The following is a 27,371-nucleotide window of genomic DNA, read 5'->3' on the forward strand; positions in this document are numbered from 1 at the left end:
ACTTGAGGTAAATCACATTGCTATTTGCACTCATTTTAACATCTAAATGTTTCTGTCAGGGAAGTTATTAATTGCTAGAACAAACTGCCAGGAATGCTAGGTCCATAATTTCTTGGTATGGTCAATCCCTGGATAATGCAGATATTGGTGTGTTCTTTAATCTCCCCTTTTGGCAGGTTTAGTGATCATGTGTCCATACAATGATCTAGTTCAAGATGCTGGCCAAGGCTGAATCCAGCTGGAAGAGAACCAGCTGGCTGATCTGGCAGCAAACTAGACAGACACACCCTAGAGCAGCACAACTGTGAGACCAGCACAGGGGAAGAGGTGGTGAAATGAGAATGAGTAGGGAGAGACCGTGCAGGGTCACTCCTTTAGCCTCAGACTATTGGAGTCACTGTAAAACTCTGGTCTCTGTAAGTGACTGAAGCAGTCGTTCCTGAAACGCAGAGCCTGTTTGTTTCCCTTTCCAAAGAGGTTAAGTGAATAATAGTATTTTTTTAAGAGATTTTAGTACAAGACTTGACAAAATTAGCAGGATTTACAAGCTGAGTGTCTGCAGGGTGAGCTATGGCTCAGTGTCCTAAGCAACACGTCTTACTGTGTTCAGCTGACTTGGTGCTGTTCAGAAGCCAGGTGGAATCAGATGCTGTGCTGCAAGTGGGGCAGTGGAAGTGCTGAGTGAGCAAGGCTTTTGAAGCCATGAAGATAAAAGCAAATATGTTAATCCCATGCTCTCATGGGTATGGTAGATAAGGAGGCAGCAGATTTTCTTGAGAAGTGCAAACAGCAGAATGTAGCCTTTTAATTAAGGATAAATTATCATGAACTGTGCTGTTTTTACTTGAAAATCGAATACAGGGCTTCCTTTGCCTGACCCACAGGTTACTGAAAATTCATCTCATCCTTCAGCACAGGGAAAAGGAGAGTGTCTGTGAAGGGGAAGATTATACTAAAAAACATTACATTGACTCATTCACATTATCAGAAGCATAAAGGCTTTTAGAGCCTACAGTATCAGAATAAAGATGTGGTGTCAGGAAGTAGGGGAGTTGGAAACTAGCTCAGTTGACACCCTTTGCTTGAGGAGAGCTTGAAGGCATTTTTTAAATCATTGTGTGCTATAGGGGTGTGTATATATATATATATAAATTAACAGTGTGGGGTTGTCAAGTAAAAGCGCAATTAAGAATATATAAAATTGCTTCCTCTTGTTTTCATGTGCTCATCACCTTACTAGATGCTTATTTTGTGGGAAGAGTTTGCTGTTTCAGTCTTAGTGCTTCATCCTTACTGAGAGAGAACTATAAGGCACATGTATGGATTGTAATGTAAATAGCTTCTAATATTTAGGTTGTAGGAGAAGACCTGCCCTGGTAGATAACCAGTAACAGAAAGCCTCAGGTTGGATGAACAGCAGATGAAATAAAGCTGTTTATGAAACAGGAGATGTGCTGTCAGTACAATAAGGCACAGCCTGCAATCTCCATGCAGCAAGGAGACTGTACTGATTTCCCATCAACAAAGAGCTGCTGGATCCTGCTGTTCACTGCTGTGTCCTGGTTTTTCAGTTTTGAGCAGTGAGTGAAGCACTAAATCCTGACCTTGGTGTGTGAAAAGCCGAGGTGGTATTGCTGACTCTTCTCTCTTGATTTCACTTTTTTTGTGTGTATATAGCTGTGTCCCCAGGATTATGCCTGTACTTGTGAATATGTGGGCACAACCAAGAGCATTTCCTTTGTGCTTCTGAAATCTAAACTACTTCTTCAAGTGACTGTGTTGAGAACAGCAGAGGTGAGGCTTGGCTTTCTGTGAACTTGCCTCAGGTACTTTGTCTGCTGATGACAGCAGCTGCTATCCCTTGCTTTTCTGCTATCCCAGACTGCTTTTCATGAACTCTGTAAGGCCTCTGATCCCTTCTCAAATTCTTCAAATAGCAATCGTGGTGTTACTATCAATTAACTCTTCTAGTCACAGCACATGCTGTAGCTGCTTCCAAGCTGCGTATTTGGTGATCAGCCAGCCATCAGGTTAGAAGGGCAAGTGTTGGGGAAGTCCTGAAGTCTTTTCTGCAAAAGGACTGAGATTTGAGTGCTTCAGTGCTGACTCTGCAAAAAGCCCTGAAAATAAAAAATCTACAGCTCTTATTTTAGGGATGCTGCTCTTCTGGCATATTTCAGCCAAATGGGTGTACAGGAGGATGGGCAGGTAGGGATGCTCACTCATAACACTGATTACTTCAAGATTATGACCAGGTACCTAAAAAGCTCCACAGTGAAAGGGGTGGGGGATGATTGATGTGCTGCAGTAGTAATGAACTGTCTACTGGGGGGCACGAGTGGGACAGTAGCCAGCAGGTGATGGGAAGTGGTTGTTCCCTACTCCCTGGCACTCACAGGCAGTCTCTAAAATACTGTGTCCAGTTTTGTTCCTCCCTCCCCTCAAATGAAGAGGGAATGCCACTGAACTGGAGAGTTGAGGATGTTTGGGAGGCTGGTGCATGTGGTGTGCAAGAAGTAGGTGTAGCCTGGAGAGGAGAACAACCTACTCTTGGAGGCACAGTGAAAAATTATGAACCAATGCCTGCAAGTTAGGACAGAGGTAATTCCTACTGAATATAATGTGGAAAAATTATTATGAAAATTCATTATCAGAAAAGGTGCTTGGGGTGGCTGTTTTATCTCCATCCTTTCAAAACTTACAAAATTTAGCTGGACAAAGCCTTGAGCAACCTGATTTTACTTTGAGATTAACCTTGCTCTGACCAGTTTGGAATAAGTAACTTCCAGAGGTCTTTTCAAACCCTATTTCCCTGTGATTGGAAACATTGCAAACCATGCAGATTGAAATTATGATCTTAAAAAAAATTAATTAAATCCTTCTAAATACACGTGGAAATAGATATTTGAAGGACTTACTCTCTGAACTTTTAGAACATAATTGACCCAATGAAACAATTTTGCCTTCTTTAAAACTGTCTGAGATTGTAGGGTGCCCTTGAGTGTTTGCTGTTTTGATGGCTTTTGTAAAATCCATTTCATAGGGATTTCTTTGTGCTTTTCCATCAGAAGTTCAGTTTATTGTCTTGAGTAAAATGTTCACACTAAAAAGTAAATGAACTTTGTCACAATTAGTATGCCCTGACAGCATGGAGTCAGATACAAACACTTGTTCCTGTTGTAATGCTAATCATATTTTGTGGTTTTTGCAGAATTCCAGTCTTGGACCATTCAGACTCTTGCATCATGTCTGTTTTTACAGATGGAGTGCTTTGTACATGCTCCGAATAATGCTTTTAAGTTCCTGTAAATTTATTTCAAAGCCAGATTCTTGCCATGTTTGCGCAAGTGCTAATTGTCATTCAGAATTAGAAATGTGCCAAATTGTAGGCTGTCCGTTAAAGCATTTCTGCATTTCTTTGGAGTGTAAAAGGAGTTTTCATTTAAACCCAAAAGTCTTTCAGAGATTTTCTTATTTTCATAACTCTTGAATTCATAGCCTGGGGCTATGATAATGATGTCCTTTTTGGCTAGGAGAATCCTGAAAAAAAAAATCTGCAGGAGAAGCTGAAGCTTTTATAATAGTGTGGAGTCCTGACAGAAGAAAGGAAACTTCAAATACAGTTATTTTTCAGGGGAATGACTTTGTAAAAAGAGTTCTCAGATAAGCAACAGAATCTTCAGCTTCAAACTTATTTTTGTAAGCTATGTAGTGAAGGCTTTAAAGAGAACACGTATGAATCCGTTGTTGACCTCAAGGTATTTTCACTGTTTATTTGGTGCTTTGGATTTGAACAAAATAGAAATTCTTTTGTTCTTCAGTGCTTTTTTGGCTTTGTTTTAGCACAATTTGTAATTTGGTATTTTGTGACTCACCTTGAAGGTTTTGCCAAATAGATGTTATAAAATTAACTTAAGGAAAGGAACAGAGGAAGAGGCATAGTCTATATATGGAACAATGTCTGAGTCATGGCTTCAGAAAATGTGGTGTGGGTTTTTTTTTAAATATGTTCCCCTGTGTCCTCAAAGATCCCTGGTTTTCTCTGCTATGTGAATTAGTAGCATTTTTTCACTTCCGCACATAGGGACATTGCTGCCTTTCCTGCAGGTGTCACCTCTTGCTCTGAGCCCTGCTCACACTGAGGGAAATAGCATGTAGCACAAACCATCACCTTCTGCTTCATGTCACTTCCCAGGCGAAATGTTTTGACCTCCTCTAACCTTACGAAGTGTTAAATACCTGGAAGTGGTTGAGGTTTCATTCTAATACTTCCCATTTCATGTCTTGTGCTGTAAAGGGAAGAGCTCAGCAATTCTGCTCATAGAAGTGGGGAGTTAAATGAAATCCACAATTGTAACATTTATTAAATTTATGACTAAGTTTAAGACAAGTATTTCTGGTAATATTGGAGGAGACATGATGGGATGCTTCCTCTAGAGTTGATAAATCTGAAGTGAGGTACCCCTAAAACATGTTTGTTCCCATCTGGTTGTCAGTGGTGACTTATGTACAGCAAACAGTTGTAAATTTATGAGAGTATATTGTGAAGACAATTTGCTTTGGGTAAGTGAAAATTGACAAACATTCAATTTTCAGTTGCATTTGATCTTGTACAGTGTTAAGCACTATAATGCACTCCAGAAAATTACAGAAGCCTGGAGTGGGAAAATGAGGCATATGTGGTTTGTGTCGTTCAGAGCAGGCTGCTGGGCAGGGTTTCTCCTGTTCTGTTTAGTTTCCTTCCCAAAGTCTCTTGCTAATTGCACTCAAGCCAGCACAAGAAACTGATGTTTGATGTGGTTACTGTTAGAATGCAACAAGTTTCTCATTAGTTGAAATAATTTGGGAGGAAAAGCCTGCATTTTTAACTGTTTTCAACTGTTCATTTTCCTAATTATTACAGGAATTCTTACTGGGCTGTAAAATTCAACACAAACTTTTTATTAAAAATGCACGGTGAGTCATACAGTGGAGAATGCACCATTGCCTTACCCAATCTAAAAATGCCAGGCGATCCAGGGTGGCTTCCAGATGGATGAGTTCTGTGCTGACAGAACCAAGTCTCCTGGCTTTAGACTGTCTCAAGGGTAGACTGCTATTTTTGTTTTTATTTTCCTTTTTTTTAGGCAGGCTATGGATATAGAGGAATTGTTGCTTTAAGCAGAAGATATTTGTGCTAGAACTGGATGATGCAGCACAGAGCAAGTTACAAAAGAAGTAAGGAAAAATAGAAGATACTGCAGGGTGGACAGAAAAAAAAAAGGACAAAAACTATTCAAGTTGCCTTGTCACAGGCTTGAGACACTGGCACAGGCTGCTCAGAGAAGCTGCAGATGTTTCATCCCTGGAAGTGTTTAAGGCCAGGCTGAATGGGGCTTGGAGCAGCCAGGTCTAGTGGAAGGTGTCCTTGCCCATGGATGATCTTTAAAGGTCCCTTCCCACCCAAGCTATCCTGTGATTCAGGCACGAATATATTTTATGATGTTTTTTGTTGTAAACCATACAAATAAATTAACAGATCCCTGTCATTAGCATGTTCTTTTTCAGAGACATCCTGTAACTGACAGATTTCTTATAACCCATGAGATCTCTCATATCCCTCACTGAAGTTTCTTACACTTTTGATTTTACCTTTGCAGCTGACAGGAAATTCTGCAAAAGTTGGCCAAACTGGAATTAGTTTCAGCCAATAATCACTTTTCCCAAAAATGCCTTCTCACTGCAATGGCACTGACATCCCAATCACAGACTCTCAGACAGTGCAATCCCCAGCCAGCTCCAGGTGCTGTCTCACCACCCTCAGCAGCAGGAGTTCCTTCCTGATGTCTAATCTAAATTTCCCCTAAACTAAAAACCAGTGCCTCTAGTCCTGTCAGTACAGACCTTGGGAAAAAGTATATATTGAAAGGATGCAATAAGGTACTTGTTATCATTAGAAAGTAGAAAATGTGCTGAGACCCCTTAGGAAAGTAACAGAAGTGCCTTTGTGCCAGTGTGTTCCTTCCTCTCTTGCAATGGTGGTTTTTTCCCTTTAAGCTCAGAGCACTTCATCAACATGGGAAGCTGACAGTAGCTGGGCTGTTGGCACTCAAGTGTGGGGAAGCAAAGGCTTCCATGAGATATGGGATATTGTGAGAGTTTCAAAGCTGCTTTGTTGCCATTTTTTTATTTGTTTGATGCTGCTGGTTTTCTCTGTGGTGTGTGTTTATTCTGACTTTGTTATTTTTTTCCTAAAAGCTATCTTTATAGCAGATGGTCTTGTAAACCATCACATATCTAACAGCTCTGGCTGGTCAGCCTCTGTGCTGAGGAAGTGGAAAGGAACTTACTGGGAATTTAGCCTGACTGCAGCAGTGTCTGACTGCCCTCACTCATCTAATGCTGTTTTGAACCTGCTGAGCCTTCTGAGATGGGATGTGTTGAAGAGAGAGTGAAGGCTCATACTCACTTCCGCATGAAATTACTTTAAACAAAGCAAATCCTGTTGGCATCCAAACTGAGTCCCCACTGGGTGACAGCAGGATGTTTGTGGTGCTTCCAAAGACTGGGTGGACATAGCTGAGCTGGTTTTATGTAGAATCAGCTTTGGTCCAACATTGTGTGTTTGTATGTATTGGAGGAATCTTTGGTGCTTGAAAGGATTGTTTGTTTGCCCAGCAACCTGAACTAATAAATTGTACAGATTTAGGTTCTGTCTTTGAAATAATCCATTACTGGAATAATTAGATTACAGCAAATTGGGAATTAATTGTGTATTTAAAAGAAAATGTACATAGAACAACATGAAAATATATATGTTTTATTGGCATTATGTTGTATTATTATAAACTAATGAAAGAATTCTCATGGCTCTGGGCATTTTGCTTAAAATAAGACCATAAGTCAGTATTTGAATAAATGAGGTCAGCATTATCTTAAACTGCAGAGAACCTCCTCTGCCACCTTCCTTCCTTGTGGCAGCAGAGTTTGCTTGGCTGGCATATGGGATCAAAGCTTCAGGAGCAGGAGGAGGTGTGACTGCTTTGCTACAGAGCTGTTTATCTGGGCTGGAGCTGGCACGACTGGTGTGGCTCCCGTGGGAGGAGGCACAGGTAGAAATGGCTCTGCCATGTGTCACTGCTGCTCCAGGGGCTGTACAGGAGGCACCGACCTCCTTCTGAGCTCCTGGGAAGGTAAAACATCTCAGTGGTGATGCTTAATGCTTGCAGTAACCCTTGTGATGCAACTATTTGTAAGTCCTCCATGTGGAATGTGGATGTGATGGCTCTGCCTGGCTCAGCTCAGTGAAATGTCTGCTCTTCTGTGTGGTGTGGCTCAAAACTGGTGACTGTACAGTTAAATATGTGTGGACTATGTGGTCTCCATTAGCTAATTACATTTGTTCAGTTTCTTAATAGCATGGAACTGTATCCTTACCATCAGAGTTGACAGGAATCCAGTAGCCTCATATCAATAATTGTGTTATATTAGGATGTGGTTTCATGGCAGTACTAGCTTTGAGCAAAGCAGCAAGTGGTGAGAGGGGCAAGATGAGTGGATCTGTAGGGGGAAATTGCTCGTGTGAGGGGTCATATTCAGGTTTCAAGTTTTGGACATTTTTATATCATTGTAGTTTTAGTCTAGTCCCATGGACACAATGCTTGTTAAAGATTAATGTGCATTAAGTGTGTTCCTGGGTTTAGTTGCAGTGAAAATTCCAGATTACTTTGTGAGATTGTTCCACACTGAACAGCACCACCACAAATGAGGGTGGTTTGGAGCTTCACTGAGCAGTGTGTTCCTGATCTGGGATGTAGTGGTTGATCTAAAGTGGGTTTGAAGCAGTCTCGTGTCTGACTCTGCAGTGAGACATCTTAAAGAGATAAACTTGCAGAAAGTTGTCATTATAAACTTTCTCTTGGGCTGTTTTTTCTTTATCTGATTCACCAGTATTATAAATAACTACTAATTTAATCAGAGAACAGGGGGAAAGGGGGAAGGGACCACTGAATGTGCATGGAAGAAAGTGGAGGATCACAGCATCCCTTAGGTTAAGATGTCTTGGAATTAACAGCTTTGTGGGTTTCCCATTCTCTGTTGATCATGTAACTTTATTGGGCACCATGAGAAAGGAAGTAGAAAATACTGAATATTTCCATCTGCTCAAGGTTAGTTCCTCAGATGATGGGATAGTTATTAGGGTGTGAAAGGAAGGGAAGTACTTTTGCACAAGACCAGTGCTCAGAGTGGTTTCCCTGATAGTGGGAAATGTGAGGCACTCCCCTATTCTGATTGAGGAGGAGCAAAACTACATCTGTACCCTAAATGAATACTTGGATCTTTGGGGAGCTGGTCATTCTGGTAATTTTTAACCAGGAGTATGGAGCAGATGCAGAGCCTGGAGGAAGCCTGAGCAGTGGGAGCTCTTGGCTGGGAGGGATTTGTCTTTGGTTGCTAAACCCTGGTGCTCACCTTATGCGTGTCTTTACAGGAGAGCTTTGTATACAAAACTCACAGTTTTGGGATCAGGAACTAGAATTTTAAGGGTGGTGGAAGGTCTGTCAGGCCTTTCTATTTAAGCATCTGGGTTGTCATCAGTGACTCAGGTCAGGGTGACAGGAAATTATATGGTATTGAAGTGGAAAGAAAACATTCTTATAACCACTTATGTTTCTTATGTTTAACACTCATGGAGGTGTTTTCATTGTTCAGCATTTAAACACCTGAGCTACATTTTCAGTGTTAAGGTCTGTCTTAAGTGGCTGAACATATACTTAATATTAGTATTAAACCAGCTGAAATTCCTATAGCTCATAAATGGTAGAAGCATTTTTGTGGGAAAGCAGTTGGAAGGATCATTCTCCTTAAGTTCAGCACTTGATTTTGAAATAGTTATGAAGAAAAGTATGGTAGCTAAAAGGGTAAGATTGTGTCCGCTGTAGTCTTTTGTCTGCAGTCTAAACTTGGTCTGCTATAAAATGAAATATTTTTGTAACTCTATTCATACATAATAACAAAATTGTTAGACTTTGTTTTATAGGAGACTAAATTTTGCAGGTTTTATGTGATAAATGTACAAGTGGAAATAGCAGTGCTAATGAAGTTTGTTTTAGGCATCTAGCAACTGTTGTGATAAATTGGAAAAGCAAAAGCTCAGTTTCTAGTATAACTGCAGTTCTGCTGGCAAGGTACTTCTGGAGGTCACACGACTTTCCAGGATTGTTGTTCCAATAAATGACTTTGAACTGGCTTGAAACCTGCCTGAAGAGACTTTTATGGAGCACTGCAGCAATTTTTGCTGCTTCACATTGGACTCTGTCCCTCCAGGCCTGCAGCAGGTTTCAGCAAGGCTTCCCAGTTTCTGCAAGGATTTCAGTTATCTGATGAATCGCTCTCCTCTCATTAAAAAAAAAAAAAAAAAAGTGTAAGCTATTGAAGTGTTTTTAATGGAATTTATTTTAAATCTGCTTTCTTTGTGTCTTTTTCTTTGGCTACTACAGAAAGGTCACTGGGTTCTGACAGTATTGTAATTCCCTAAACCAAGTACCCAGAATGTGAAACTATGCTGTTTGCTGGATGAGTGCCTATTTCTATTGAAGACACAGGCATGCTAGAATTTTGATATATTTTCCACTCTTCCTTGATTTATGTTTCGGTTTCTGTTTTAGGGCTACCAGAGCGCCTTAGTTACCTCTAGGGCAACTTTGGAAAGTGTTTGCATAGCTGAAGGCGTCCTTTGTTTAAAATCAGAGAAGATGGGTGTAATGTGGCCATGCCTTTTGGGAGACTTGGCCTCTGCCTTGGCACTGGGATGTGGTTGGCAGAAGAGCTGGTTGTGTAAGGTTTGGATAAGTGGGGAGTCCAGCTGTGCCAGCAGTGACTGAATGCCTGGTGCAGGGAGTGTTGCTGTCTTGGCTGACAGTGGGAGCTCTTCTGTCAAAGAGGTGTTAGGCAGGACGCTGTGCTGTGGGGAATTACGTAGTCTGCAGCTGCTGACTGGCTTTGGCGTGTTTGGTGTGTTTTATCACAGAATCAGGTTGGAAAAGACCTCTGAGATCATCGAATCCATGCTATGATCAAACACCAAGTGCCACATTCAGTCTTCCCTTGAACACTTCCCTGGGCTGGCCATTCCAATATATGATCACTCTTTTCACCTTTTTTGTGAAGAATTTCTTCCTAATGTCCCACTCCATCGTTTCACTCTTGTTTTGTTAATGAGGTTGTCATCTCACTAAATGACAGGAGCTGAGCAGACCCTTCCCACAGAGCCATCGTCCTCCAAATATGTCCAGTCAATTTTTTTTTTTGTAGCCGTGTTGATTTTAATCAGTCAGTTGCCCCTAAAAATAGGTCAGAACCTTCAAAAAACACCACCTGGAAGGTTTCCTGAGTATGTTGGAAAGCTGTGATCGCTGGATGACAATGTGTTTATATATGTTTAAGTGCATTTGTTTGGTTTTATTTTGTCCCACTGCCTCTTGTGTTTTCATTGGGCACTGCTTGGTCTTTTCCACACCCTGATTGATGAGATACCCCTGAGCGTTTCCCAGCCCTTGCAGCCTTTCCTTGTGTGCAGATACTGTGAAAACTCAGGAGAAAGTTGTGTGCCCCTCTCAGGTGGACTTTAGTGTTTCTGGATGTGCTAGAAGAGCACAGTAAACCTCACAGTGTTCCTGTTTAAGCCTAAGACTATTTTTCATTTGAGACTTGATAATTACGGACTTTAAGCTACAGATAATTGATTTGAGTGAGGTTTGAAATGGAGGAAGCAGTGTAAAAATCAGAGGGGAAATAAGATAGGTGGGCTTGATATCTTGTGCTGCTGAGGAGTTCTGCTGCACATTCTACCAGTTGAGAATTTTTAAAAACAGTTTTGATCAGCTTGTATTGAGTCCCCCTTACTGCTGACTGATGGCAGTGTATCTGTTCCTGAGTGAAGCTTATAAGTGAGAACCTGAAGCATTGAGAACTAGTACAAGAATTAAGAAGTAAAATCAGTCAACCAATGTAATTTCTAGTAAGTGTTTTATAAGGAGTTGTGATTCTTAAAAACATTTTCTGTCATCGCTGGACTCTGTTTTTACTTGGGTAAATATTATACTTTAGTATTTTTCAGAGATTTATTTAATCTGGACTGTTTTGGCAGTACAGAGGTTTCTTGCCCATCACTCAGATGATTCAGCTAGTGCTACTTGCTAATATTGAAAAGCAAAACTTTAAGTGTACTTGAGGATCACGTAGTAACAAGACATGGGATGTGTAGCTCCTTGCTGATCCTCTGCCATCATATGAAAAAAAAATCTATGGGATTAAAAGATTTAACATTCCCCATGGTCCCTTCCCCTTTACAGATGAGGCAGCAGAATTCGTATCTGTTTTGTCTGTGTATCCATGAGGGTGAGGATGGCTTTGGGTATCACTGAGGAAATCAGCACTTTGGTATTACAAGAGGAAATTCAGCACCTAAATTTCAAGTGTAAGAAGGTGATGTCTGTTTACTGCTATTTGTCTTTGGAACATAAAGACATGTGGGTGATGACTTGGGGGTTTTTCAGGTTCTCTGTTGTTGGCATGATCAAGTTGGTGTTTTGTACTCTGGAAAGGTGACCAAATAAATGTGCTGTGCATTTCAAACACAGATACAGAAACGTTCTCCCAGGGGAATAAATAAGCTTTCAATAGAATTGGTTCATGTTGACACAGTGTGGATGTGATTATCTACTGCAGCTGTGGAAAAAGGACCAGGTGTTTGGCAGTTCAAGTCACTGCTGTGAGCATTTGCCATGACTGACACTCTGTTGTGATCCATTTTCCATGTTTAACTTTGTAAAGCTGTTCTATAGGATATGTTACCTGCTAATGTGCTTCAAAACAGTGTATCATAAGATAAATAAGTGACATGAATATTTCTTACATTTTTCTACATTTATAGGTTTCCAGAATGGCTGGGCTGAGTTGGTTGGAAGGTGAAGTTTTCATTTGCAGACTCTTAGGTGATGAATGGCTGTTGTCTTTATGATTTGTGACTGTCAGAATTTCCTGTGTGTTTGGCAATATTTTGTCAGCCATTCAAGCGACAGTTCTGTGCAGAAGCAAGACAGAACTATTGTGCTTGCTGCAGGCAGTAATGGGAGAATAGGATGCTTTGAAAGAAGCTCAAAGAGTACATTTGGGAAAGATAAATGTCTACAGTAGAAAAAGTATGTGCTGGAAATTCCAGCTATGTATCATAGGCAGGTAACTCTAGTGATGACTTCTGTTCATAAGAAATATTTTTTTTTTTGTTAAAGGAAGAAAGTTTAAAAATTAAGTCTTTGTAAGTCTTCAAATTAAGTCTGGCGAAATTAAGTCTTCACATTTATGTCTACTGATTCCTTTGTTAATGGGTGCATTCAGAAAATAGTTTGCCAGACATATCATTCAAGCATCTCTTGCATTCATGTCGCCATCATGAATCATGTAGTTCTATTTTTTGCTAAGGGTTTTCTGGCTGTCCATAGGCAGCAGAGGGATAAGGGCTTAATTGCAATCACTGCATCTGCACTTGTGATTAAAACTGCCCACAGATCGGAATTACACATTGGTTTAATTACACAAGGAAATAATGCTTCTTCCCATTTGATTTCTTCATTTTTTAATTAATTGTTGGGTATTATTATGCACTGATAAAATAGATTAACCGGGGAAACTTCTGCAACCATTCAAGATTTCTGTCTTTTAGCCTTGTGCTCTTGTGCACTGTGATCTTCAGAGGAGAGGGAGGTTTCAGTGAAGACAGGGTTTTAACATATGTCAGTGCCTGGCTATTTGACTGAATTTGAGTGAGAGTGAAGATTATTTGGTTGCTGCAGGTTTGTGGAAATTTCGGGCATGAACAGAATTTCTTGATGAACAAATGGGTCTTTATTGCCAAACAAGCCTTAAACTGTCAGTGAGCAACTCTCATGGATCTAGTGCAACAGATGGACAAGTGTCTGAACGCTGCTGTGCTCCTCTGAGTAAACTCGATTGTATCAAAAGTAAAGCTCACTTGCTTATTCTACTTTGTACAAACCAAATGCCTCTGAAGGAGGTTGCTTTTTTATGTATTTGCAGTTTAAGTTGTGTGGTACTGGTAATCACACACCTTCTAACTATATCGCATTTCTTGGATCAAGCCTGCAAAATTTGTGTGTGTAGCAATTAGTTTTTTGCAAATGCAGTAGCAGGCTGGAGTACGAGGATAAATAAGGCATTGCAAGTATGTACCATACACAAAGAGTGTACCATACACAAAGTGTCTGATTCTTGGCCCCAAGTGGGCACTGAATGAGAAACACTTGCCCTGTGGGCAGTGATTCACAATTAGCAAATCTTCAGCTGGAACTTGGTGGGGAAAAAGAAAACATTGCCAGCAATTCCTTCCACCAGACATGAACAAAAGCCCACCCACCACCACAAAAATAATGACCTGGTGTCCTATTCCTAAATTTACTTTATTCTAATAGGTGCCTATGCAATTGTTTCTCCCTCTCAAAAATGCATGGGAATGTCACAATTCACAGATGAGCATTGCTGTGAGGGAAATGCTTGTTGTTAGCATTCATTGTTAGGTTTGCTTTTTGAATGTGCATGGCTTTCAAGTTGCATTTCCCATTCTGGGTTGTATTCATTGTGCATGGTTTGTTTTTTTTTTTTTTTTTTTTTTTTTCTTCCTTTTTAGTGGACTATATTGTGGAATATGACTATGATGCAGTGCATGATGATGAGTTAACAATCCGAGTTGGGGAAATCATCAGGAATGTGAAAAAACTGGAAGAAGAAGGATGGTTGGAAGGGGAGTTAAATGGCCGAAGGGGCATGTTCCCCGACAATTTTGTGAAGGTGAGTTTTCTGCATTGGCTTGATTTTACCATGATGGTGTGACTGGGTCATTGTTACTGAAATAGTTGGAATACACAAAAGTTGTATTTGTAACAGGATTATTTTTTTTTTTTAATGGGAGGACATTCAAGGTGCTGACATTTTTTTAATATGCTTTTGAAGATTTTTAAAATTTAAATTCTGCCATCTGTTCTTACTGTAGCATTTATTTTGGCCTCTATTCTTGCATTATGTGGTTTCACTCTGACTTCAACCAAGTTATCTGTAGCCACGGTTACCTGCTTTAGTGGGATGAACTGATTAAAAAACCAAAAATATAAGAAAACCCTAAACCTACCCCTACAGAAGACATCCAGCCATGAGAGAGTTGGCAAAGTGAGGTCACAGCTCAGCTCATCTATAATGAAAACCTGCATCTTCAGGCTGTGCTGATGTGGATTCTTCAGCCTGGATCAAGCTGCTGTATTTGAAGGGGCAATTCTGCTTTACCCTGGACTCTGCTGCTGGCTCTGCCTTTTCTGTGGCTCTGCAAACTCCTTGGTGTAACACTTCCACATAGTTCAAGTGAATGTAGGTATTTCTACCCCTTTTGAAGTGAAATTAATTCTTTGCAAACCAGAACTATCCAGTGTATCTTACTGTGCTACCTTCATGTTGTAAAACCTAAGGGGATATTGGTCCAGTGCTGTAAACACTTCTTTATACGTATTTTGAATTTTATGATTTTTCTGAGAAATTGAAAAAGTGAAATTATTATTTTATGACTTACTGTGAGGGGTTTTAAGATTTTCCCTTTAGAACTGATGGGAACAATCCAGTTGTACTCAGAGAGGGTCTCATACCAAGGGAAAGTTTGTACAAATGCTTTTCACTTGTCTAACGTTTTCAAGTTGTTGGTAGTTTAGTTTGAAGTAATTTTTAGGGTTTTGAATCCTGTATAAATAGTAACTTGACCTCAAGTGGAGTTTGATGATCACTGTGATGATGTTCTTAATTAGCTCTGAAGTGCTGTGTAGGAAGAAAGCATCAGTTCTTTGCTGGTTTGTGTGTCATCTGTTTGTCCAGCTGCAAAGATGGGTCAGATGTGACATGTTTCTGTGTTAATTAGCATACTTGTTGGGTGTTTTCTTGCTCTTCTGCAGCTGTGGCTTTTCTAAACTTTATTTAAAATTATTTCCATCCTAGCATCTCAGCTGCAGGTGTTTTAATCTTTCCAGCTGTTCACATGTGCATAGCATGGTCGGATGTCCTGAATTACAGGGGACAATCAGTCTTCTAGAAGGCGTAGGGGTTTGGAGAAGCAGAAGGGAAGTTGTGTAGAAGAAAATCATCACTTTTGTTTCATGACAACAGGGGTAACTTGCCTTCTTGGTGCTGGAGCTGAGTGCTGGTGCTGATCTTGGGAACTTTTCTTCAAGGTAATATGTTGAGGCTGGAAGGCTGTTGTGCAGTGGTGAGATCATGGGAAAGCATTAATTGTTAGGGAGGTGAAAGTTGTGTGTTTTCTTCGTGGTCAATTTATAGTTTCTTTGTAAAAGTTAATTTACAGGTAGTGATAGTTTGAGAGACTTTCTGGGAAACCTGTTGCAGCAAAGTGTTTTGGTGGTGTGTTGTTGTTGTTTGTTTGTTGTGCCTCCTCTCAAACCATTCTCATTTGCTGCTGTAGTAGACTGTTGGATCATGCTGGAGGATCTGTGGGATGTTACTATGACCAGACTCAGCAATTAAACTCATATGTCCCTTCTTGGCCTGGTGTGCTGTTAACACCTGCAAGGTGTGGGTGACCTGCTGGAGGGAGGTGGAAATGAGCTCAAGCAGGGCTGGACTTTGGCCCTGTGAATGAGGAAAGTCCCTGGAGAGATGGGTTTATTTGTTTGCTGCTAAGAGAGCCTCCACCATTGGGAGTGGTAAGAACAGTGAGGATACCGACAAGAGATGAGTACTGCTGACTTCTCATGGCCTACATGAAAGGGAAGGAGCATAAAAGTATGAAAGGGGACAGAAATGTGACCAGAATGCACAAATTGCTGTGGGCAATACTGCGTGTTGCACTAAGTTTTACATACTTGGTTGCAAAATTCTAGGGCTGTACATAAATATTTATTACTTCCTGAAAGGATCATCTTACTCTTCTGTTACGAGTATAATTTCATGCATTAAATGAGGATATGGCCTGAATGCATTATGTAGTTCAATTTGTGGTGGCTCTTTGGTGACATATGTATACACACTGGTTTGTTAAGAATTGAACTGCAGCCAGGATATAGCCTCTCCATGCAGACTATGGATGGTAAATTTTAATTTGTGCTGATCTGGAAAAGATTAAAGTTTGAAGCTGAAAGTGCATGTGTTATCCACTAGGTTTGCCTTCATATGTAAAATCTAAAAACATATTAAATATGACAGACTAAATGGGGTAAAGATGAACATGTTTTCTTTTTCAAATATTAGATGCTATTAGAGAAGATAAATTTAAAAAAAAATAAATCAAAGCCTTTGATTTTCATCAACTGAAAGAGAATTGGGAGGAAGGTTCTAATTCAAGGTAGCTTGGTTTTGCTAATTTTGTTTGTCTCTTCATGCTGTGTGAGGGCAGGAAAAGAGCTTGTTGCCTTGGTGCCAGCTGCAGATTGTTCTTGGCTGTCAGGCAGCACAAGGCTGCTTCTTGCCTGTTTGAAGGACAAGCAAAATGTGGACAGGAGGATTATTGCTGCATGCTGCCTGAATATGTTGGATGTCCCAGATTGAAACTGTATCTATCCTCACTGCTAAAGCACATCAGTCCCCTTCTCTTCCTTCCTTCTGCCCATACATTGCATTTACTGCCATTTTATGCCACATCTCATGCTTTGAGAAATTTATCTTTTCTGTTTGAAGTATGGCTAAATGCTGTCAGCTTCATTTTGGGTTGTTAAAGCAGGAAATAGCTTTTTGATTAAGTTTTCCTTTTATTTCTCAAGTCTTTTAAGTATTGCAAAATAATTTTAAATTGTGTGGTAGACTTGTTTTCATGTAGTGGTAGCAGTTGGGTCTTTGCTGTTAGAAGTGTGGCAGAGGAAGCTGAGACTGTTTTTAATTGGGTTAATTTGTTATACAGTGTGGGTGTGCTAAGCACTATGTGACTTTGAAACACTCCTATGGAGAAGGGAATTTATGGAAGCTTCTTGTGGAAACTGATGTGATGCTGATGCTTGGTACTTTATAACATCATCTGGTAACTTTTTGGTTGGGTTTTAATGGCTTCTACCCAAGCCTTTTTTGCATATTGATGGGGAGAGCTAGAGAATGATCAGAGCGTGGTGATGTCTGGTTCCTGGTGCCAGCTAGGACCAGGCTGTTTTCTGTGAGCCCATCACTTGCTGCATTAATGAGCAGTCTGAGATGGTCTATCCCAAAAGGTGCAGTTCTTGGTGCAGATTTCTACTTGCATAATTTTGCTTTAAAAGAAAGAGCTAAAGGGAGCCCCATAAAGCCTCTGAAACATCCTCAGATACAACTGTGCAGTGCCACTGTATGGGGTAGGGAGTGGAAGGTGTTGTAAAGGCTGGCTGTGAACTCGGTGTGGGATGCCCAAAGCAATCCTAAAATGAGAAGATGGTGGTAAATGTACAGTTGAATACAAGTGGGTTAAAAAAAAAAGTGCAGTTACACTGCCTTCTTGTGAAGCTCATTTCCTTGAATTCACTTTTCAGTGCTGCAGCTTCTTAAAGATGTTCTGCCTGTGTTGCAGAGCTGGATTTTGGAGTGCACATGTTTCCAGTGTTATTAACAAAACCTCCTGTGAAATTCCTGTTTAAACTGTGTGCATATCCTCTTTGAGTGGGGTTGAATTAGAGTTCTTGTTTCTGACATTGTTATTGCCATTTTTCTGCTTCTTATATGGGCAATTTAAATAAACAACTTCATAAATTCCTGAAAGGATTTACCAATGGAACCTAGCAGATTTTTATTGTTTTCTTTGAGAGCAGCTTTTCCTTTCTAAAATCCATCGCAGTGAAAATGTGCACACATTCGTTTCCAGTGTAGTAATGCTGTTAGATGGAATGTGTGGGTTTTTTTGAGATACTAATGTGTGTGGAATGTGTAAGACTTTTTTGTTTTGGGTTAGGTTTTATTTCCATTTGCTTCTTGACCTTTTATAATATACAGGAACAGTTCTCTGAAAGTAAAGATTAAGAGTCCAGGCCTTCCCTCCTTCAGGAAATCCCCAAGACCTCCCTCTTTTCTCTGGCCCAATGAGTCTTAACTCCCTGTTTTGCATTTACTTTGACAAGATGGACTAAGATTCATTTTTGTTGATTTGTCTTGTGGTCTGTTCACTGTGCAGACACCTGTTGTGTTGATAACTGAAAGTGATTGTTTGGTGTTCATCCTTCTGCTTATTTTCTTAAGGCTTTTGTCCCTGCATAGCTGAGAAGGTTTTTTTAAGAACTGAAGTTCCTTGTTTTATTTAATTTATTGCTATCTTAGTTTTGTAAATAGCTGTATTGTGAGTAATAGGCTTTACATGGTAGTAAAACCAGTTTGATCATAAGCTCAAGGCAGTAACTCGGATGAGGGAGGAGCAGTGGATAGATTAATCAGTAGCTTTCATCGGTTAAGGCAGAGAGGTTTGCCAGCAGGCTCTGGGGACATTCTGGTGAGTGAGCTGGGCACTGCTCTGGGCGAGTTTGGGCCATGCAGTCCCTCAGCCTTGGAGCTGGTGCAGGGACAGCCTCCTGCCTGTACAGGTGTGAGCAGCTGCTGCCGCTCTAGTGCCGAGCCTGGATCCTCTCCAGCTTAACACGTGAACTTTGCTTGCTGGGACATTTTTCTTCCTCCCGCTAAATAAAAAAAGCCTGCAACACTGGGTGTGTTCGAGCAAATATGTCCTTGGAAGTGGTAAGCCTGTTTTATTTTCCATATGTTCTTAACATCAAATGTTGTAAACAGAATTTGTGTTTCGGGGTAGTGAAGGAAACAGCATGAATTAAAAAGTTATGCTTGCAATATGATCTTGAGGGTTTATTTAGTATATGGTGTAAATTCATGGTCTTAGAATTGTTAGTGTAATAAAATTACTTGGGGTTGGTTTAGCTCGTGTCCCCTTCTGTAGTATATGGAGACACTTAGAGATTGCAGACATCTACTGTGCTTGCAGAAAGAGTTCCTTTTTAAAAGGATGATTTATTTTTAGTTGATTCTTTCTGTTCAACTTCCTGTGTGTTTGTGGAAACAAAACACAGCCCAAGCCTCTTTTCTTCCCTTTTCATCACCCCCTAGACGAACACTTCGGATTAGCACCCTGTTTGCTGCTTTTGTCCTGTGTTCTCACTGGAGGGATGCTGTTAAACACAAGTGTGCTGTGAGCCAGTGAGAGAAGTTTTGTCTGAAAGCTCTTTCAAGCATAGCATCTTCCTTAATTCCTTTACAGAAATAGTAAGTTGACCTCACCCAGAACTTTAAACAGGAATCATGGAGTTGGGAGGGATCTCAGACAAGACAGACTCTTCTAGTCTACTTCTAATCTGGGCATGATTAAAAAGTGTAGTAACATTAGTTAAAAAAGCAGATAAATAAATAAACTTTTAAGCAATGGGTATAGGTTATGCCATACACATTTAGTTTGAAATAAGTAGGATGTATTTAAGGAATAGAATAAAATACCCATTTCCAAAGTGTTGGTGTCTGCTCCTTAAAGTACTCTGTCCAAAATATTTGCATCCAAGTAAGGCTTGGAGAAAACAAGTTATGTAGCAATTTATTGTTCCTGTTGGTCAAATTACATTTCACTTTATGCAGCCTTTTCCTTTGTTTTATTATTGCTTTGAAGAAACTGTCACCACTAGCAGTGGGTTGTGCAGGGAGGTGACACAGAGTGCTCAGAGCAGCACTGCTTCTCAGGCAGAGTAGGCAGCCCTGCTGGTAAGAAGGTGATATTTGCTTCGGAGCTGGCAGTTCTTGTTTCTCAGAAACAAAGATTACATGTGAGATTGAAAGCCATATTAAGTAATTTCAGTTTCAGTACTGAGTATATGAGAGAAGCACTGGGCTCTCTCTTCAGGCAAGGAGTGAAGCTGAGCATTCAGGCTGGTGCTTTAACACCTGTTGATAATATTATGGTGTCAAGCCATTGTTCCTGCTGATTTTTCTCAGGCTTTTGGGGGAAATAGGGCCACTGGAGGAGAGTGTAATTTCAGGGGGTACCTTGTGGGTTTGCCTGAGCTGCACCTGCTAATCCCATCCATTGGCACATGCTTGGGATTTGTGAGAATGGTGATAACGATTCCTGTGCTTGCAGGGTGAGAGACAAGTCTCTGCTATCCAGCTGTTTTGGCTGGAATAAACAAGGAAACATTTTTTTTCCAACTGCAGTGTTGGTAATTGGCTTGGGTGAGCCTTGCTTAAGATGTGGAAACTATTGTTTCTAAAAATAACAGTAACAAAAATTAAATAAACTGAAAACATAGACAGATATAACCAGTGGCACTGAAATATCATCATTTTCACTGTATTTCAGAGCTCACCATGATTTATTCTTATTCCTGTGTCTTTTCCTGTTGAGTCACTGGATTGACTGCCTGGGTTCAGACCAGTTGGGTCCTGACCCTGTGAAGTCCCTTTGTGGTGTGACTATATCTGGCATAAAGAGGGGAAGTCTGGAGGTGTATTTGATTTAGCACTATAGAGCTGCCTTTGCTGACCCAGCTCTGCCCACACAGCCATTTGTGGGCACCTGTGTGTCAGGTTGTCTTTTCAGCTGTCACCATGTCCACACAGGAATTTCCTTTGTTGGTGTTGTCTGGGGGTGTATGAATTATTTAATATTCCAAGGCAGTATAAGTATCTAGTTTGGTAAGAAAGAGCATGCAAGTGAGTTGACTATTTGAAATATTTATCTTGATGGACTGTTAGATCTGAAATGTCACAGATGCTGTCCTCAAAAGTGAACTATTTAACTGCAGGAAATTTGTTGAAATCATGTGCCCCTTTCTCTGTCCAAGGTGACCTGTGCTTTAAGACATTGAAAAAATCACCTGAGAAAAAGATTTCAGTTTGCGTTCGCAAGCTATTGTTTCACTGCAAGAGTAAAAATCTGTGGCGTTGTGAAGTCTTTAGTGGCTGAATGTGAACACAAAATGGGGGAAACACTGATGGTTCTTATAATATTTAGTATCTTTTCAAAGGTGAAATATATATATGTTGATGTTGTGTTGTTAAGAGCATGAGAGAAATGGAAGGAGTCTCTAAATTTTGACTCAGTGGCAGCACTGATAGGGAACTTCGGGGAACTTAAGGTGCTGTTCTGAAGGACAGCAGGATAAAGCTGATGGATGTGATTAATGACCTATGTGAATACAGCTTAATGTGCTAATTATTCCCTCTGATTTGAGTTATCCAAGTTTGTTGATTGTACCCGTGCCTCTTGCTTTTCTAAATGCCATATCAGCTTGTGATGTTGCTCCGTGGTAACAGCATGCTCCTGGATCCTCCCAGAGCTGCTCTGATTGAGTGTGATGGTTTGTGTGGAAGAAGCAGGTTTATACATGTCCCTATTCCTGTAATCACGTGAAGCAGTCTGCTCCATTGTCCATCCTTATTTAGATGTTACACTTGATTCATATGTAATTTTATAGCTTTCTCTCCAAGCACAGGAGCAAGACAACCATTCCCTGCCTGGAGGCTGCAAACAGGGTGTGCTTCATCAGATGTTTGCAACCATCACTGAGCAAACTCCACAAAGCATTGCTGGTGTTTTGGGCAGCAGGGACTGAGTGGGCTTGTGCAGGAACATGATTTTTACATTTAGACTTTCCCTGTGTGCAGAAGTCTAAAATACAGCTATAAATATGCACTCTGGAATTAGCATATGTGATAAGACCAAAGAGGTCAGTTACCAGGTGCTGTTTGCTGTAATGTTTGTTACATCCCAAGAGGCTCTGGCTGCACATTCCAGCCATGTAATTGTAGTCCTTTGCCATATGTCTCATAAATCAACATGTGTGTACACTCAACACAGTTAATATTAAATCGGTTCCTTTGCTTTTTTATGAGGTGGAATGAAGTAATCTTGTGAAGTAATCTACCCTCGTGCTTAAACCTGCACAAGGGTAGCTCATCTCTGTCGTATCTCTTAATGTTTGCACCAATTGTGAATTTTTTGTTTAGTGGCTCATCATTTTGGAGGGGGAAGTTAGATCTCTGCTGTCGTGGTTTCAGTATTGAGTTTCAAGTGTACGTGTTTTTTGATCACTGGCTTTATTCAGTATTATGAGCTGATCTGAAAGTTTATTGTGGTAAATATTTTTTAGGTTTAACAAGATTTTTTGGTGCTCTTCACTTTGTAAAAATATATTTTGGTGTATGTATGTGAATTCATTAGCTTTGGACTTGGTGTAATAAGCTTTTGAATTCATAGAAACTGATGGTGATAAGCATGTTACATAGATGCTTTCAAAACAGGAGCAAAAAGCAGGATGCATTTTCAGTTAAAAATGTTAGTTAATGGATGAATCTCTGGTAATACCTAATATTTAAACCTTTTCTAATATCCACTGAGACTCCAGATTTATATTTTTAGCCCATATTTTACAATCTTTTAAGCATTTAATTTTGTGTCCTAGGCAAGACTTGTGAAGGGATGTGAATGTCAGTGTTTTAACTTTGGCCACAAGTGAAATGCTGAAGGTTTTACAGGCAATGAGATGGTGCCATGGAAAAAGGATGCAGGGAAGAAGAAAGCTGAGGGTGACAGAATGGAGGCAGAAAGGATGATGGTGAGAAGGAACAAGGGATGTTCTGAGTTGAACATCAAAGTGAACCTGTAGTGGTTACTGGTTTCTCTGGACCAGCAGTAGAGGCAATTAACTGGGAGAAGGGAAAGAAATGCCTTCCTGCCTTCCCATGTGGGGGAAGCTGATAAAACACATGTGCTGTAGAGCTGGAGCTCAGTCTTGCCTTTTGCCACGTGTGATTCTTGCTTTCATTGATCTGAGGCACTATTTTGTGGCTGGTGGTTGACAGGACATTAACTGTTATTCTATAAAACAATTACAAGAAATATAATTAAATTTTCATATATATGTATTAGCAAATATAATAGAGAAGAAATTCAATCAGTATTTTAAACTGGTTTTATCTGGCTATGAACATGGCAACACCATAAAATATTCTTAAGGTATTATTTTCAGAAGTATTTTAAAATTAACTGTTTTCTTAATTAAATGGTTGGGAAACATTGATGTAAAGATCTGTGCTTCCTCTAGTTACTCATGTTAATTTAGGTTTCCTTGCTCTGCTATTGGTAGACCTGGTGAACTGACTGCTGAACTTTCCTGCATCTGGGCTTTCAGGTTTTGTTTGAGGTCTCTTGTATTTTTGCCAATATTAACAAGACTTCATGTCAGATTCTGTTTTGACACTTCCTTGGTGCAAAGTTTATACGTATCTAATTCTCCATGACAAAATTACTTCTACAGAATGTTCCTTATGTAGGAAAGTTCAGCTCTTTGTTTGTTCTTGACCTTCAAGTATGACAATTATTCAGTGACTCAGGTTTTAGTCCTTAAATCTGCAGCAATTCAGTTAATTTTTCATACTTCCTGGAGATCCCACATGTTACATATTGTGAGAAAGAAGTGATACCTTGCCTGATTGATTATTGTTTTCCTCCCACACAAGGAGACAGTATGATTAAAATATCTATATTTAGCATAGATTATAACTAATGTAAAAATGTTGGTAACTTGTTAAACCATGTTATGTGATGTGGGTGTGGTTTAATAGAAAGCAGCAAGTCAGACTGTGAAGAGGCAAAGGCAGGGAGTGCTGCTGCCTCTGTTGGTTCAGCCTGATGGTGGGTCAGCACTTAAACCCACTGAATCACTGTTGAGCATTCCCTACTTCAACCATAAATTAAGTCCCCCAAAATCAACTCATGACACCTGTTACACTCTCCAGGAGGTAAGTTATCTTGCAAACAAAGGTTATTCATCTTGTCTGTTCTTCAGATGGTAGCTGCTTTCATCTTTAGGTGATTTGTTTCTATTTTCAAGGATAATGTTTAATTCTCTGGAAGGTCAGGGGCAGCCTCTGACCTCTCCCAGCCAAGCTCTTCTCTTGGGAGGTGGAACCTGCTCTGATCTCCTGAATGCCCCAGGGGAAAGAACTCAGCAGCTTCTGAGCTATTTTGGTCCATGGATTTTCATGATGGTGCCCTTTAGGTCGGGTAAAGTAATGAGACAGGTAGAAACAGCTGCATGTTACTCATCTTTCTTTTGTTGCCTTTATTAAATATTTTGCCTCTGGGCACCAACATTGAGGATGAGAAATCATATTTTCTACTCAAGGAAGAGACACAGGCAAAATGAAAGGATGTGGGATATCTAAGATTTAAGTGACTGGAGCTGTTAAGGCTACCAAGTGCCTGCCTGTCTGTTGCTGCTACTAAAACTGGAAATGTGGTGCCTAAATAATTAGTTATGTGAAGATTTTTGTGCTCCAGGAACTGAGGTTTCATTGCTCTTGAACAGCTTACAGATGACAATCTATAGGCAACTATACAGATTTTTATATGTATTTATATAGATTTTAATATGTATTTATACAGAGTCACATTTCTACGTGTTTTTTTTTTTTTTTCCAGGAATGGCATTTTGCAGGCTGTGAACTTGTATAAAGAGAACTATTGCCTGCTTCCAATTCTTCCCTCTCCTGTAAAATGGCAGGTTCAGTTCTGAGTTACTTATTTTCTATGCTCTAAAATATGAATCATGGACTTAATTTTTCAGTCCATGGATTCTTCACTGCTGTTCTGATGGGGAAGAAAAGAGACGAGATAATTGTATGTGTAGGCTCAGACATTTATTGTTGTGTGTTCTTTAGCTCAGCCTCTTTAGAGATTGAGACTATTATCTACTGCTTGAGATCTTGCTTTAAAAGGTACTCAGCCACTAAGAGTAATGCACTCATAAGAAGTCTAAAGATGACTGTTCCTTGTATGATGGCATATATAGGAGGAGATGGCAGTTGAAGCCTTAATATGTATGTGTAGTTGAAGAATCTAGCTGAGGATTTAGATTTGCTGGATAATGAACTTCTCTGTGGCATATAATTCAGGAATAGACCTCATATTTTTAACTCCTGGCCTTTCAGACACTCTGACCTGCTTTCTGCATCTCCACTGCCTGCCTGATTTGAGAGCTCAGCTCAGGGAAGTATCCAGCTGTCCCCACTGGAGCTGTGGGTGGGCAGGCAGCTGCTGGAGGGGAGGCTGCTCCTCGGAAGTAGGTCAGGAGCACTCACTTGTTTTAACAGCATCATGAGGCTGTGCAGGCATTTACATGTGTTGCATTTTTGTCTGCATATAAAGAATAGTTCTTGCATCACCATTGCTGCACTTAAACGATTTGGAGATTTTTATTTGTAAACATGCATTTCTGTGACGGATTATTCAACTGTGATAGAGGCAATTAAAGCAAAAACCACTTTTTAATTTTTTTTTTGTAGTTAAATTTCTCTACTTGTTTTTTGCCTATCAGGCTTCAGTGAGTTTGTAAGTGTTGTGAAATACGCATTCAGTGGAGATTATGAAAACTTCAAACCTTTATGACTACTGCTGTAGTTCACAACAGAACAAGTGGGTGGTTGCTTCCCAGTGGAGTGTGTTTTACGCCAAGAGACAGTCTGTATTGACCTTGTACTGCCAACTCATAAATGTGTAAAATCATGCTGCTCATGGAAACACTGACAAGCCTTGAACTGCAGTGGACTGGCAGAATAAAATTATTAAAATTTTCAGCTGCAGTTAATGTTATATTTCCATTTTGGTTTTGCTGGCTGGCAGCTGGCAGTGGCCTCACCTTGGGGAAAAAGATGAAGGGTCCTGGAGCTTTTTGTTGGTATTGTCACAACACAGACTTGCTCTGATAATGTGGGTATACAAGGCTGACTTAAAACCCACCAAAAACAAAGAGAAAACTGCCGTGTGACAGGAGCCTTGGGTATGTTCAGGTTGGGTGTAGTGGTACCTCAGATGTGAGACCTGTGGGCAGTGTCATTTTCCAGCCACTGAAGTTCAAGCAAGCTGTTTGGAAGAGATGTGAGAATTGCAAACTCTTATTGACGTTATTAATAGGGCATGAATTAATGCTTGCATCAATAACTGTCAGTTTTGAGAGCTCCAGCCTGTCTTTGTGTAGAAATTACTTCCTTTGTGAAAAGAGTAATAAGGATGATGCCCAGAATGAAGATGCTGGCAGGGGTGATGGGTGTGTATCAGAGGATCCTTATGTGTGCTTTTGAAAATTAATCTTGGAGCACTTTCCTGCTGTTAGAAGACTGATGTGAACTACAGGGTTGTGGTGTAGTGGACCACATGCAGGTGTGGAGACCAGGGATTCCTGAATTTGTTTCAGTTTGGTTTAATTTTAGTATGGTTTATAATGCCCCAAGGAAGTATAATTAATGTTGCAGTTTGTCTTTAATAATGAGAACAAAAACCCAGTTCTTTCTGTACAAGAATGTAACAAATAATAGAGGGTTAAATATGAAAAAAGCAGTTGCTGGCCCATTTAGGCATTGCTTACTGACACCTTCTGTAGTTCTTTGTCGAAACTAGATTTATGCCTGGCTGCTTGGCAGAACTCTGTTGCGTGGTTGTTTTTTCTCTCCTTGTTGCAAAGCAGCTCCATGTGATGCTCCAGTGCTGTTTTTTAATACACAAAGTAAAACATCACTGTCGACTCCGATTCAAACCTGACTGGAACCAGTCCTGTACCCCGTCTGCTCCTTGTAAATCTGATGGACTTGTAGTGTCTGCTCCTGTTTTTATCACCGTAACCTTGAACTTCTCCTTGCATCCTCTTTGCTTTCGTGTGTCTTGGATTAGGATGATTGCTTAGTTGTATATTGAAGTGTTCACAGCTTTCCTATCCTGGCTGTGGTAGGAAGGTACAGAGAGTACCTTCCTGGTGCTGCTGGGTTCTCCCGCTGTCTGATTGTTCTTTTGGATGTCTGCTGAGGAAATTCTTCACCAGTAAATCTCCAGCCTTTGCGCTGGCAGCAAGATTTTCTGCATGCTATAACTATCCACAGAATTATTTTAGGTCTTATTTTTTTTAATGTAATTCCACTGTACTTCCTGAGACCCACAGTATTTTCTACCTGTCACTACTTCACATGGAGACTCAAGCCTGGCAAGAAAGTTGCTCAAGCATTGCTCTTTTTGGTTTTGCATATTTGATCTTTTGTAGTGGGTGCTGCTTTTGTCTGAAATAATTTCGAATTATTTATAACCTATCCATAATTTTGCTGCCTTTGATGCTGGACTTAAAAGCATATTGTCTGTTTAATTCAAATTACTGATTGAGGTGGTGCTTATCTCACAATATTTTCTAGCATTTGGAAGTGATGTGTGTGTTGGTTTTTATTCTTTTTCATCTAATAAATAAATTTAAAAAAAAAAGAAAAAAAGGTCATGTTTTTGACCAAACTGCCTGTGTGCAGCTTCTCCAATTCCTTTTTGCATCTCTGTGCTTTTACAAAGC

The 27,371-nt window shown here is 40.1% G+C and overlaps 1 protein-coding gene across 9 annotated transcripts in view; it reads left to right on the plus strand.

Annotated features, from left to right (window-relative positions):
- Window positions 1–27,371, plus strand: part of CD2AP (CD2 associated protein) — a 76,226-nt gene that overhangs the window by 8,106 nt on the left and 40,749 nt on the right. For 2 of the 9 annotated variants that reach the window (XM_021529764.3, XM_085574454.1), the window contains exon 2: window positions 13,685–13,845. The exons of 2 other annotated variants lie outside the window; for them this stretch is intronic. In XM_021529764.3, the coding sequence (XP_021385439.1) occupies window positions 13,685–13,845 (161 nt within the window). Of the gene's footprint in view, window positions 1–11,793; window positions 11,976–13,684; window positions 13,846–14,190; window positions 14,416–18,465; window positions 18,727–27,371 lie in introns of those variants that run through there. 5 more of the 9 variants (XM_085574453.1, XM_085574452.1, XR_014953541.1 and 2 more) reach the window with 5 other exon arrangements.

The sequence above is a fragment of the Lonchura striata genome, chromosome 3 (genome assembly GCF_050655825.1).
Source record: "Lonchura striata isolate lonStrDom1 chromosome 3, ASM5065582v1, whole genome shotgun sequence".
NCBI classification, from domain to species: Eukaryota; Metazoa; Chordata; class Aves; order Passeriformes; family Estrildidae; genus Lonchura; species Lonchura striata.